At 40.8% G+C, this 14,986-nt stretch overlaps 2 protein-coding genes and 1 long non-coding RNA gene across 3 annotated transcripts; 2 read left to right on the forward strand and 1 right to left on the reverse strand.

The window, feature by feature from the left end:
- The first annotated feature begins 5,421 nt into the window (after nt 1-5,421).
- LOC119907295 (lactose-binding lectin l-2-like) lies at nt 5,422-6,092 on the forward strand. The gene has a single exon (XM_038725070.1). It carries the CDS (start codon nt 5,502-5,504, stop codon nt 5,988-5,990), a length of 489 nt encoding a protein of 162 aa, XP_038580998.1. The 5' UTR covers nt 5,422-5,501; the 3' UTR covers nt 5,991-6,092.
- Nucleotides 6,093-8,991: 2,899 nt separating this feature from the next.
- On the forward strand, nt 8,992-9,633 carry LOC119907296 (lactose-binding lectin l-2-like). Its single transcript, XM_038725071.1, has one exon. It carries the CDS (start codon nt 9,043-9,045, stop codon nt 9,529-9,531), a length of 489 nt encoding a protein of 162 aa, XP_038580999.1. The 5' UTR covers nt 8,992-9,042; the 3' UTR covers nt 9,532-9,633.
- A 4,554-nt stretch (nt 9,634-14,187) lies between these two features.
- On the reverse strand, nt 14,188-14,807 carry LOC119907297. Its single transcript, XR_005445086.1, has 2 exons — nt 14,635-14,807; nt 14,188-14,540 (listed from the first exon to the last, which is right to left on the reverse strand). It is a non-coding gene; the product is annotated as an uncharacterized LOC119907297 (long non-coding RNA).
- Nucleotides 14,808-14,986: the final 179 nt, after the last annotated feature.

Raw genomic sequence — 14,986 nt, forward strand, 5'->3', positions numbered from 1 at the left:
AGCCGTTTGGCTTTTCAATAGCTAGGTAGCTGCCTTCACTTGAAAGTGATGCCTTCTGAGGCAGCTGTCTATTACGGTAGAGAGGCAACGAGGCAACTGCCTTCCGTTTCGAACACAGCCAAAGTTCTGATGTCAGCTAACTCTAAGGAATACATAGTTTTGGTTCTCTTGGACCTTTCATTTGCTTTTGATACTGCTGATCATAATATTATAATAAATAGACCATGATCTGGTTGGGATGTCTGGATCAGTGTTAAAATGGTTTTCATCCTACCATTCTGGTAGAAGTTGTAGTGTTTATGTAAATCAGATCATGTCTGAAACTGCAGGGTTGTCTGTGGGGTACCTCAGGGTTCTGTCTTGGGACCCATCCTGTTCCTTTCGTATATATTTCCTCTTGGACAGATAATTAGTCAGATCAGTGACATATCTTACCATCTGTATGCGGATGACATTGTACTGCTTGTTTAAGGAAACTGAGTTCCATAAATTGTCTTCTTTAATTAACTGCTTGACCAGCATCAAACAGTGGTTTTGTGACAACGTCCTGCTTCTGAACTCAGAGAAAACAGAAAAACAAATTATTGCCCCTGAAAGTACAATACCTCAGATTAAAGAGCATATTGCTGACTTAGGAGTTTAGGTGTTGTTTTTGATTCTGCGAGGGCCTTGGAATACCACTCTAAACAATTAGTCAGAAATTGTTCATTCCAACTAAGAAATGTTTCCAAATTAAGAACACTGGTGTCAATGGGTGAGTTGGAGATGATCATTCATGCTTTTATTTCCTCTCGCATAGATTACTGACTTTTTACTTGTTTGAGCAAGAAGGAGCTTTACCGTCTCCAGGCTGGTCAGAACTCTGCTGCGAGGCTTTTAACTCACATTAACAATAGGGCGCACATCACACCTGCTTTAGCATCACTTCACTGGTTACCAGTCCAGTATAGAATTCAATTAAAAATCCTGGTTCTTACTTTTAGAGCCCTGCACGGTCAAGTTCCTTCAGACCCGTGGTCTGAGGTCATCAGGTAAGAGGCTGTTAGTGGTTCCCCACACTCATTTTAAAACCAGGGGGGGAAATCGATCATTCCAAGCAGTGGCACCTAGGCTGTGGAATGCATTGCCTCCCTTTCTACGTTGTCTGAATTCTGTCGATTCTTTTAAAACGCAACTCAAGCAGGCTTTAGTTAAGGGAGAGTTTGCTTTTTGTTTTCTATTTGTATTTAAAATTTTCTTATGCATTGTATTTTACTATGAAGTTGTAACACCCCCAAACTAGTTCCCAATTGACCAACCAGTGTATAAAATAAGCAGGCAACAATAGAACACGCTGTACAAAATATAACCTCCAAATTTATTTGTATAAAATAGACATGTAAAGGGTTAAAACAAGACTGAGGCTAAGATAGTTAAAAAGAGAGTTCAAATGGGGGAAACTGTTAGTTAAACGGAACTGCAGTTCGTCATGGCTGGGTGCTTCCTGCGTGGGCGAAGCCAAACACAACAGGAACGGGTCTGCTGTTGGTCACAGGCTGGTTGGTTGTAGCCTCACTGCTTGGGCCTCTGGTAACTCTACTAAGTAGCGGTGGCGCTACACTGGCAGCTCCCCAGACCACGACCCAGCCGTGTACCACACTCTTGCAAAGAATCAGCAGCCTCAGCACACCCGCACACTGCACACAGGAGACAAACAGAAGACTCTGAACAACATCAATTTATAAACCATCCCATAGAGACACTACCACCAGCCCACATAACAAGAGCTACCCCCAGGGAAGAAGACAGTCAAAATCACTCTGTATCTGCACACAGGAGACAAACAGAAGACTCTTGAGCCCAGTGGGTGGCTGGTTAAATTGTTTGCAGATGGTTGTCATGCCCAAGCACACCTGTCTGCCATTAGTCCATACCCATGCAATTAACCCAAGTGCAAAACCACACCCACCAAATGCACACTCGCTCTAAGTGCTCACCCCTCACACTACCACTGCACTCAAAATTGGCTGATACAGGTCTACCCCGTTACATTGTACTGTATTACATTTTATTGTGAAGCATTTTGTGATTTTTTTATCTGTGAAAGGTGCTATACAAATAAACTTTACTTACTGACTACTTACTTACATTGACAGTGTTGTGTTGGACAGTGCAGCGGTGTTTATGATTCTAACCATTCAATTCACAGACGGGTCCATTGTCAATGTGTTTGCGAGAGAGAGAGAGAGAGAGTGGACGAGTGAGAGGAGGTGCGCAGCGATTATATGCAGACAGATTTAAAATGGTTCGCCGAATTTACTTGTGCAGCTGTTAATATACCTGGGCGGCCCGCCTAAGTAAAGCCTATTTGTGGGAAACACTGGTCTGGTTTTACAGCTAGCTTACATGTGATCTACATCACATCGGTGCTCAGGTGAGTGTCTTCACTAGTGTTTTTCCTAGCACCCATTGCAGGTTTTTATTGATCCTCCTCTCTTCTTGCTGTCAAGGCAGCAGTCCCTGGTGGTGATGTTTCTTCACGATTCCCTTTTTTGTTTGCGTGTCACAGGTGGTTAGATAAAAGGATTTTCCTTTTTTTGGGTTCCCCGCTGCGTGGTATGCGACAGCCCTGCTCCCCTTTTCTGCCAGTGTGTTGTATTTTCTGGTGTGTTGCATTTTAGAATTGTGTATTTTCTTATGATTAGTTAAATAACGATTTCCATATTTTTTGAATAAAAACCCTCTCTTGCCCTGTTAACTGCATTTTCTTGTTTCTCTGGAGGTCCTGTCTGTTGGACTCCCATTTCTAAGTAGCACACAGTTACAGTGTGGTATTGGTGTGACAAATTAAACTCAATCAGTAACAGAAAACTACTTCCTTAAAAGAGAAAGCAAGCATGTAACAAGACTGAACTGAAAACACAAGATTGAACACTTAAATTAGGAAACGCTTTTAACACCCTCTGAGGGAGTAAACATGAGCACACAGCTCCACACTGCTGTCTGACCCTAATTGGTCCACTGACCCCATAGGGGTCATTTAAACAGGGGACGCTGGCCCCGAACCCCTTTTTAAAATGGCTGATTTTGTCCCCATCACTTTTTGAAAGCATTTGTTAAAAATGTTCTAAAAAACAGCTTGCACCAACAAATGTTAACTAACAAATGAAAATGCTTTGAGAAATGTTGATTTACACAATAAGAAAACATGCAATGCAATATAGTTTTCCTTCATATAAAAACAGACATTCCCACCGTAAATTGGAGCAGACAATGTCTCCAGAATGCAGGAAATTACAAGTTTAATGCTCAAAATCTTCTGGGGGAGGACCCCCAGACCCTCCGCACATATATTTCTGCATCAAATACTGAATCTACTAAATAGTGCTAAAAATCTTCTTGTCTTGTTCTCAAGCATCGTCAAGTCTCATGACCCAAATGTATAATCATCCCTCTAACCTGAACCCTAATGTCCCCACCACTTTTCAACACAAAGTGACGCCCTTCACTGACCCGCTCCGCAACAGCTCCTCTCTAGTGGGCCTACTTATACTCTCCACCAATCAGTGAACACTTTTGCAAGACATTGTACGCATGCTACATTCTCATTAGGGGCTGAGCACCGCTACAGGTCTGATCCTAGAATCGCCCCTGGCCTAAACATTCAGTCTTGCCCTTATATAAAGACATATTTGGTTTTAATTGGGTCAGAAGTAAAGAGAAAATTTGGTCAACAAAGCACAAGGGTTAAGTGTCTGTTCCTTTTCCACTTGTCATTGGTCTTGCCTTGCTCTCCCTGCCACGGCTGAGAAGTTGCACAGGCCGGTAGTGAAAGGTTTTTCCTGTCACCCAAAATGATTTACCTTATTTTGGGTTCCCCCGCTTCGCGGTATGCCACAGCCCTGCTCCCTTTCCCCCTTTCCTGTCAGTGTGCTAATTTTATGTAGTATTATCTGACGTGTGGCAATTTAGAATCGTGTATTTTCTTATGATTACTTAAATAAAGATTTTCATAGTTTTTTGAATGAAAACCCTCCTTGATGAATTTGTGTGTTCTTAGGATATTAACATTTGGCGTAGAATTTACTGTGGGCGAAATTCCCCTAGGTGGTGTAGTTGCAATAGTTCTGTGCAGGTCTTGCTACACCTGCTTCCTTTTCTGTTCTTTTATGCACAATGCAAGAATGTGGAGGAGAGGCTGTCACAGAAGGTTGCACAAATTTTACTAGTTCATTGCTGGAATCAGCATTTTTCAGCTGCTGATTTTAACTGCATGTTCCTGTTTCTCTGGAGGTCCTGTCCGTTGGCCTCCCATTTCTAAGAAACATTTAAAACAATTTATTCATTTAGCTGACGCTTTTATCCAAAGCAACTTACAATTGCTATACATTGTCAGAGGTCGCACGCCTCTGGAGTAACTAGGGGTTAAGCATCTTGCTCAGGGACACAATGGTAGATGGGCCACAGTGGGGGATTGAACCCACACCTCTCACACCAAAGGTATTTGTCTTATCCATTGTGCCATCACCACCTCAGTTACAGTGTGGTCATAGTACTTTCATTTCTACTGGATTCTTCATCCACCACTGACACACACACACACACACACACACACACACACACACACGTGAGTAACTTTTATTTTATTATTATTGAAAGAACATCCTGTTTATAATAAATGTTAATAAATGTTATAATAATAAATGTGTTAATAATTACCTGTTTAATAAATAGTAAAGTTTGCCATGTCCGAAACCCCTGAAATAGTACTTAAGTATTTTTAAAAGCAAGTACTTTTGTACTGTGAGACTGTGAGTAGAAATTTAAATAAAAGACTTCTACTTTTAGTGGAGTAATATTAAACACGGGTATCTGTACTTTTACTCAAGTACAGGATTTGTGTACTTCGTCTACCAGTGCAGGAAACCAACAGGAAGGTGTATTTAGTGTTTTAACGTCCACTGTCATGACTGTGTAAAAGTAATGTTTGAAGCAATGTTCTTGTTTGTATGTTAAAACAAAACAAAAATACAGCTCACGGTGAAAGAGAGGACACACTGAAGCTTTGTACTGTTGTAATATTGTTAATGTGTAAATCAATGCGCATGTTTGGTATGTTGTTATTATTCATCAGTTGTAAATGTTAGTCAACCACAAAGCAATACGGCTCACCTTGTGTTCCCTCAATCTTTTGACAGCTGAAGCCACATGCATTTTGTAAAGCTGTATTTTACTACGTCAATTATTAGTGAAATGAATAAATTCTATGTTTTATGTGACATCTCTGGGGCGAGCTTGTGGTTTTTCTTGGCTCGTGTTCAGATACCGTGTAGTTGTTTCCAACTGAAAGTGTTTGCCAAGGACATTTGACCAATGATATTACACCAACATTAACAAAAACACACCCTCTCTGAAGCGTATAAAAGAAAGTGGCCTTTCAACTGTGTCTGCAAGATATTTGATAACATCCAAACGGGAAGATCACATACTCCGAAGACTTGGACAGAGTCTCTGACACCAACATGCTGTTGATCCTCATCTTGTTTGGTCTGGCTCTGGGTGCTGTGTCTGCTTCAGATGACCATCAAGTGAGAGTACAGCCTGGCAACTCTGGCTGGCAAAGCTTCAACGGCCGCTACTACAAATACGTCGCCACACCAATGACCTGGGCTGATGCAGAGCTGAACTGTGTGTCAGAGGGAGCCAACCTGGTGTCCATCCACAGTCTGGAGGAAGAGGACTTTGTCAAATCCCTGACCAAAAACGTTGACCACGAGGTGAAGGCAAGAAGCTGGATCGGACTCAGTGATGTCCACAAAGAAGGCAGCTGGATGTGGTCTGATGGGTCTGCAGTGGACTTTGACATCTGGAGTGCCGGACAGCCAGACAACGCGAGGGGAAATGAACATTGTGTTCACATAAACTATGTGATTGATCTGAAATGGAATGACATCCCATGTTCTATGAATCGTACCTCTATTTGTGTATCTCACATAACCAGTCCTCAGTAACTGGGATAGTTACATATGTCATGATTCAACCTGGTCAATGTAACCTGTTGCTCTGTTGACATGCATTAGACCTCCACAATAAAGATACAAATGTATACTTTTCATGTGTGTGTGTGTCAAGAAGTCATTTTACTAATCTTCATTTTCATCAATGTTGGACATTCACTCCAATTGTTGATCAATTGGAGTATTCCCAACCCCTTTTGATCATCTCAAAATGACTTTTACTAATATATATATATATATATATATATATATATATATATATATATAATGATAATCTCCATTCATTGTGAAAAATAAACATGTATGCTACTATTAGGAGAATTAGAATTAAAGCCTTATCCAGTAAACATAATGACATTTCATTCACAGCTTTCTGTGTCCTGCAGGTTCATGTAAAGTTAGATATTTGTTGCGCTGCACTTAAATTAGGAAACGCTTTTAACACCCTCTGAGGGAGTAAACATGAGCACACAGCTCCACACTGCTGTCTGACCCTAATTGGTCCACTGACCCCATAGGGGTCATTTAAACAGGGGACGCTGGCCCCGAACCCCTTTTTAAAATGGCTGATTTTGTCCCCATCACTTTTTGAAAGCATTTGTTAAAAATGTTCTAAAAAACAGCTTGCACCAACAAATGTTAACTAACAAATGAAAATACTTTGAGAAATGTTGATTTACACAATAAGAAAACATGCAATGCAATATAGTTTTCCTTCATATAAAAACAGACATTCCCACCGTAAATTGGAGCAGACAATGTCTCCAGAATGCAGGAAATTACAAGTTTAATGCTCAAAATCTTCTGGGGGAGGACCCCCAGACCCTCCGCACATATATTTCTGCATCAAATACTGAATCTACTAAATAGTGCTAAAAATCTTCTTGTCTTGTTCTCAAGCATCGTCAAGTCTCATGACCCAAATGTATAATCATCCCTCTAATCTGAACCCTAATGTCCCCACCACTTTTCAACACAAAGTGACGCCCTTCACTGACCCGCTCCGCAACAGCTCCTCTCTAGTGGGCCTACTTATACTCTCCACCAATCAGTGAACACTTTTGCAAGACATTGTACGCATGCTACATTCTCATTAGGGGCTGAGCACCGCTACAGGTCTGATCCTAGAATCGCCCCTGGCCTAAACATTCAGTCTTGCCCTTATATAAAGACATATTTGGTTTTAATTGGGTCAGAAGTAAAGAGAAAATTTGGTCAACAAAGCACAAGGGTTAAGTGTCTGTTCCTTTTCCACTTGTCATTGGTCTTGCCTTGCTCTCCCTGCCACGGCTGAGAAGTTGCACAGGCCGGTAGTGAAAGGTTTTTCCTGTCACCCAAAATGATTTACCTTATTTTGGGTTCCCCCGCTTCGCGGTATGCCACAGCCCTGCTCCCTTTCCCCCTTTCCTGTCAGTGTGCTAATTTTATGTAGTATTATCTGACGTGTGGCAATTTAGAATCGTGTATTTTCTTATGATTACTTAAATAAAGATTTTCATAGTTTTTTGAATGAAAACCCTCCTTGATGAATTTGTGTGTTCTTAGGATATTAACATTTGGCGTAGAATTTACTGTGGGCGAAATTCCCCTAGGTGGTGTAGTTGCAATAGTTCTGTGCAGGTCTTGCTACACCTGCTTCCTTTTCTGTTCTTTTATGCACAATGCAAGAATGTGGAGGAGAGGCTGTCACAGAAGGTTGCACAAATTTTACTAGTTCATTGCTGGAATCAGCATTTTTCAGCTGCTGATTTTAACTGCATGTTCCTGTTTCTCTGGAGGTCCTGTCCGTTGGCCTCCCATTTCTAAGAAACATTTAAAACAATTTATTCATTTAGCTGACGCTTTTATCCAAAGCAACTTACAATTGCTATACATTGTCAGAGGTCGCACGCCTCTGGAGTAACTAGGGGTTAAGCATCTTGCTCAGGGACACAATGGTAGATGAGCCACAGTGGGGGATTGAACCCGCACCTCTCACACCAAAGGTATTTGTCTTATCCATTGTGCCATCACCACCTCAGTTACAGTGTGGTCATAGTACTTTCATTTCTACTGGATTCTTCATCCACCACTGACACACACACACACACACACACACACACACACACACACACACACACACACACACACACACACACACACACACGTGAGTAACTTTTATTTTATTTTATTATTATTGAAAGAACATCCTGTTTATAATAAATGTTAATAAATGTTATAATAATAAATGTGTTAATAATTACCTGTTTAATAAATAGTAAAGTTTGCCATGTCCGAAACCCCTGAAATAGTACTTAAGTATTTTTAAAAGCAAGTACTTTTGTACTGTGAGACTGTGAGTAGAAATTTAAATAAAAGACTTCTACTTTTAGTGGAGTAATATTAAACACGGGTATCTGTACTTTTACTCAAGTACAGGATTTGTGTACTTCGTCTACCAGTGCAGGAAACCAACAGGAAGGTGTATTTAGTGTTTTAACGTCCACTGTCATGACTGTGTAAAAGTAATGTTTGAAGCAATGTTCTTGTTTGTATGTTAAAACAAAACAAAAATACAGCTCACGGTGAAAGAGAGGACACACTGAAGCTTTGTACTGTTGTAATATTGTTAATGTGTAAATCAATGCGCATGTTTGGTATGTTGTTATTATTCATCAGTTGTAAATGTTAGTCAACCACAAAGCAATACGGCTCACCTTGTGTTCCCTCAATCTTTTGACAGCTGAAGCCACATGCATTTTGTAAAGCTGTATTTTACTACGTCAATTATTAGTGAAATGAATAAATTCTATGTTTTATGTGACATCTCTGGGGCGAGCTTGTGGTTTTTCTTGGCTCGTGTTCAGATACCGTGTAGTTGTTTCCAACTGAAAGTGTTTGCCAAGGACATTTGACCAATGATATTACACCAACATTAACAAAAACACACCCTCTCTGAAGCGTATAAAAGAAAGTGGCCTTTCAACTGTGTCTGCAAGATATTTGATAACATCCAAACGGGAAGATCACATACTCGGAAGACTTGGACAGAGTCTCTGACACCAACATGCTGTTGATCCTCATCTTGTTTGGTCTGGCTCTGGGTGCTGTGTCTGCTTCAGATGACCATCAAGTGAGAGTACAGCCTGGCAACTCTGTCTGGCAAAGCTTCAACGGCCGCTACTACAAATACGTCGCCACACCAATGACCTGGGCTGATGCAGAGCTGAACTGTGTGTCAGAGGGAGCCAACCTGGTGTCCATCCACAGTCTGGAGGAAGAGGACTTTGTCAAATCCCTGACCAAAAACGTTGACCACGAGTTGAAGGCAAGAAGCTGGATCGGACTCAGTGATGTCCACAAAGAAGGCAGCTGGATGTGGTCTGATGGGTCTGCAGTGGACTTTGACATCTGGAGTGCCGGACAGCCAGACAATGCGAGGGGAAATGAACATTGTGTTCACATAAACTATGTGATTGATCTGAAATGGAATGACATCCCATGTTCTATGAATCGTACCTCTATTTGTGTATCTCACATAACCAGTCCTCAGTAACTGGGATAGTTACATATGTCATGATTCAACCTGGTCAATGTAACCTGTTGCTCTGTTGACATGCATTAGACCTCCACAATAAAGATACAAATGTATACTTTTCATGTGTGTGTGTGTCAAGAAGTCATTTTACTAATCTTCATTTTCATCAATGTTGGACATTCACTCCAATTGTTGATCAATTGGAGTATTCCCAACCCCTTTTGATCATCTCAAAATGACTTTTACTAATATATATATATATATATATATATATATATGATAATCTCCATTCATTGTGAAAAATAAACATGTATGCTACTATTAGGAGAATTAGAATTAAAGCCTTATCCAGTAAACATAATGACATTTCATTCACAGCTTTCTGTGTCCTGCAGGTTCATGTAAAGTTAGATATTTGTTCATTTTTTCTGTCCATCATCTACTGATTATTATATGTGAAGCTACAGTCAGCAGTCTGTTAGCTTAGTTTACTAAAAAGGCTGCAAACAGGAGGAAGAGGCTGATATGGTTCTGTCCAAAGGTAACAAAATCCTGGCACTCCTTGGTCTGGAGAGGTTTCCTGCAGATCAAGGGAGCCACTGTGAACTACTGTCTTAAATTTCACCTGCAGAAATTCCTCTCAACTAACATACAACTAAGAAATATTTCTAAGACCATGACCCAGAACGCAAAATCTAATTATTATAAAGAATGTCTCTCTAATAATTTAAAAAATCCTAAACAGTTTAGGAACAGTTGAAAAGCCATTACAAACACTTCAGACATCGGTCCCATTAATAATCTGTTCTACTGCTTAAGTATATGAGAAACTAATATTAAATCAATTGTCACAGCATCTTAAGACCAATACTATCCTTTCACTATTTCAATCCAGTTTTAGACCTAATCTTTCAACAACTGCTGCTCTTTTAAAACTAATGATGTGTTTTCAGCATCTGATAAAGGTAATCTTACAGGGGCTATTTTTTATTGATCTCAAGAAAGCTTTTGATTTGGTGGATCACTATTACTTTTAGATAAGTTGTATGCAATTGGTTTATCTCAAAAACGCATTCTTATGGTTTAGTTCGTATCCAAGGCCAGATTCTGGCATATGCCAGATGGGCCGCACTATTTGTTTTGGGGTGGGCCAGTCCGATTGATGTTAATTCATCAGTGTTTCCCACACATCAGCTTTACTGGGGCAGCCGTTGAGGTACATTAACTATATTTGGCGACCCATTTAAGCATTTTGCAGAGAAACACTGAGGGAAATGATCATTCATTACGTTATAAGGTTCAGACGGTGGATATTTCACAAGCACGGACCAGGTAAAGCAACAGTGAACACTTTGTTGCAGGTGCAACTGGGTACAATTTTGGTTTCGGTTTCGATTTGCTTCCTCATTAACAAGCCTCCTCCACACACCTGCGGGTGGAAATTGCGAGTGCTGTGTCATTTTGGCCAACAGGGCGACAAATACAGGGAGAGGGAAAAAGGGCGATCCTCTGTCTTTGCAGCAGAGGTGTATGTTCAGTGCTTATGTGGAAATATTAGAAGGAAAGGCAAGGAGAGCAGAAATAAGTTGGCTAGTGAGTAATGTTTTTATTCACGTGTATTCCAATGTTGAGAGCAGTGTGTGCGAAGACATTTTTCTGCAATGTTCTGTGTTCATGGATGTTGCTGGAATCGGTAAGACGGAGACCCCTGGTCTTCTTGTAGGCTATGTGTACTCTTAAAAAAAACTAAGCAGGAGATTAAGAGTTTAAAATCTTAAAACCTCATCAAATACTTCTTATAAATAGTGTCTTTTGCTCTTGTACTCGTGACCAAAGTCTTTCATCACCCCTATTCTCAAACCTTATATCACCACCTCTTTTCAACCCAAAGTGATGCCCTTGCTGTTACATACGGTAGGCCTACTGCTTATATTATTTCACCATCTGTACACAAATGTAGCATAAGTAGTAGATGTGTGTTTGTGGAGATGTGTGGTAAGTTGGGCTTGCATGGCTACAGGCTACTGTTTTCATACCCCACCCCTGCAGTCGCCTGCAGCTCACAGACTTTCAAGTCAGCAAAAGTCAGCCACAGTCCTCTCGAACGCACCTCTTGACCACAAGCTATGTATACGTGCTAACTTCGACAGCTGTATTCTAACGTTAACATAGCTATCCTAATTAGCTAGGCTCCTTACATGTTTGCTAATAACTTTTTTGAAGGTGGGTCTCCGACATTGACAACATTGTGTTGGATAGATTTGTGCAGCGGTGTTTAGGAAACTAACTAACTAAACTATGAAGGTGGGTCTCCTCTGGATCCTGAGAATTAGGGTCCAAAGGCGGATTATCAATCATGATGCTGATGATCAGAGGTTCTCTGCCTTGTTTGACCCGTGTTCACTGATGTGATGCAGATGTTTTTATCCAGTCTTTTAATAATCAGTGCTTAGCTATTTTAGATAAAATGGCACCAGATTTTTCAACGTCTTGAAAAATCTTCTAAACTTGAAGAAACCATCTGAGAGAACTATAGGGTTACCTTAAACAAGATGCTGAGAATTGTGAGAACTCACTTCTTTTCTCAGCTTATATCCTAAAATAAGCACAATCCTGTGTCTCCTAAATCGGACTGTAATGAATTCCTTACTTCTTTGTAAATAAGAACAGAGATGTCAGGGCAAACATCTCACCATCACTTTCTCAGAACTCTGCATGTGACCTGCTCATTCTTGGTCCTCTTTTAAACCTGTCACATTACATGACATCACCTCTCTACTACATACATTGAAACCCTAATCTTGTCCTATGGATGTTCTCCCTACGTGCTATTTATTTGATTCTATTGACCCCTGTATTGTAGAGTTGCTTAATACTTCACTTTTAACTGGTGTTGTTCCTTGTTTTTTTAAACATGCTGTTGTTAAGCCTGTCCTTAAAAAATGTTTTATGTAAAATGCATCCCACAGAAACTGCATTACTTAAAGAAGGTGTCTAACAGGACAGCGAGGCATCGAGGGCTGTTTGAAACCGCCGCTCAAACGATCTCTTCCTGTCTCCTGCGATGCCTTCAAGCTGCCCCAGTTACGGCCAGTTTTGAAGGCAGCATTGATGCTCACTATTACCCATAAAGCAGCGCGGCTGCGGCCACTGTAGCTTTCGAAAACTGTTCAAGATTGGGGGACAATTTGTACACAAATATACGTTTTTAAAGGTTTTTAGTAGTTTTCTCGCTTCGATTTTTGAAAAGCTAGCGAGAACTAAACACTGAAGTATCATATCAGCCTGTGAATGTAACCAACCAAGTTTGTTTAGTATGATTTCTGAGGCGTCTGTTAGCCGTTTGGCTTTTCAATAGCTAGGTAGCTGCCTTCACTTGAAAGTGATGCCTTCTGAGGCAGCTGTCTATTACGGTAGAGAGGCAACGAGGCAACTGCCTTCCGTTTCGAACACAGCCAAAGTTCTGATGTCAGCTAACTCTAAGGAATACATAGTTTTGGTTCTCTTGGACCTTTCATTTGCTTTTGATACTGCTGATCATAATATTATAATAAATAGACTCCATGATCTGGTTGGGATGTCTGGATCAGTGTTAAAATGGTTTTCATCCTACCATTCTGGTAGAAGTTGTAGTGTTTATGTAAATCAGATCATGTCTGAAACTGCAGGGTTGTCTGTGGGGTACCTCAGGGTTCTGTCTTGGGACCCATCCTGTTCCTTTCGTATATATTTCCTCTTGGACAGATAATTAGTCAGATCAGTGACATATCTTACCATCTGTATGCGGATGACATTGTACTGCTTGTTTAAGGAAACTGAGTTCCATAAATTGTCTTCTTTAATTAACTGCTTGACCAGTATCAAACAGTGGTTTTGTGACAACGTCCTGCTTCTGAACTCAGAGAAAACAGAAAAACAAATTATTGCCCCTGAAAGTACAATACCTCAGATTAAAGAGCATATTGCTGACTTAGGAGTTTAGGTGTTGTTTTTGATTCTGCGAGGTCCTTGGAATACCACTCTAAACAATTAGTCAGAAATTGTTCATTCCAACTAAGAAATGTTTCCAAATTAAGAACACTGGTGTCAATGGGTGAGTTGGAGATGATCATTCATGCTTTTATTTCCTCTCGCATAGATTACTGACTTTTTACTTGTTTGAGCAAGAAGGAGCTTTACCGTCTCCAGGCTGGTCAGAACTCTGCTGCGAGGCTTTTAACTCACATTAACAATAGGGCGCACATCACACCTGCTTTAGCATCACTTCACTGGTTACCAGTCCAGTATAGAATTCAATTAAAAATCCTGGTTCTTATTTTAGAGCCCTGCACGGTCAAGTTCCTTCAGACCCGTGGTCTGAGGTCATCAGGTAAGAGGCTGTTAGTGGTTCCCCACACTCATTTTAAAACCAGGGGGGGAAATCGATCATTCCAAGCAGTGGCACCTAGGCTGTGGAATGCATTGCCTCCCTTTCTACGTTGTCTGAATTCTGTCGATTCTTTTAAAACGCAACTCAAGCAGGCTTTAGTTAAGGGAGAGTTTGCTTTTTGTTTTCTATTTGTATTTAAAATTTTCTTATGCATTGTATTTTACTATGAAGTTGTAACACCCCCAAACTAGTTCCCAATTGACCAACCAGTGTATAAAATAAGCAGGCAACAATAGAACACGCTGTACAAAATATAACCTCCAAATTTATTTGTATAAAATAGACATGTAAAGGGTTAAAACAAGACTGAGGCTAAGATAGTTAAAAAGAGAGTTCAAATGGGGGAAACTGTTAGTTAAACGGAACTGCAGTTCGTCATGGCTGGGTGTGCTCAACTTCGTCTTCCTGCGTGGGCGAAGCCAAACACAACAGGAACGGGTCTGCTGTTGGTCACAGGCTGGTTGGTTGTAGCCTCACTGCTTGGGCCTCTGGTAACTCTACTAAGTAGCGGTGGCGCTACACTGGCAGCTCCCCAGACCACGACCCAGCCGTGTACCACACTCTTGCAAAGAATCAGCAGCCTCAGCACACCCGCACACTGCACACAGGAGACAAACAGAAGACTCTGAACAACATCAATTTATAAACCATCCCATAGAGACACTACCACCAGCCCACATAACAAGAGCTACCCCCAGGGAAGAAGACAGTCAAAATCACTCTGTATCTGCACACAGGAGACAAACAGAAGACTCTTGAGCCCAGTGGGTGGCTGGTTAAATTGTTTGCAGATGGTTGTCATGCCCAAGCACACCTGTCTGCCATTAGTCCATACCCATGCAATTAACCCAAGTGCAAAACCACACCCACCAAATGCACACTCGCTCTAAGTGCTCACCCCTCACACTACCACTGCACTCAAAATTGGCTGATACAGGTCTACCCCGTTACATTGTACTGTATTACATTTTATTGTGAAGCATTTTGTGATTTTTTTATCTGTGAAAGGTGCTATACAAATAAACTTTACTTACTGACTACTTA

The sequence above is a fragment of the Micropterus salmoides genome, unplaced genomic scaffold (genome assembly GCF_014851395.1).
Source record: "Micropterus salmoides isolate LMB-PRFRI ecotype aquatic unplaced genomic scaffold, ASM1485139v1 Ms_hic_scaffold_17, whole genome shotgun sequence".
In the NCBI taxonomy this organism is placed as follows: Eukaryota; Metazoa; Chordata; class Actinopteri; order Centrarchiformes; family Centrarchidae; genus Micropterus; species Micropterus salmoides.

What these genes read in the sequence shown, in the direction of transcription:
- LOC119907295 (XM_038725070.1), top strand. Translation starts at nt 5,502, where the DNA reads ATGCTGTTGATCCTCATCTTGTTTGGTCTGGCTCTGGGTGCTGTGTCT.
- LOC119907296 (XM_038725071.1), top strand. Translation starts at nt 9,043, where the DNA reads ATGCTGTTGATCCTCATCTTGTTTGGTCTGGCTCTGGGTGCTGTGTCT.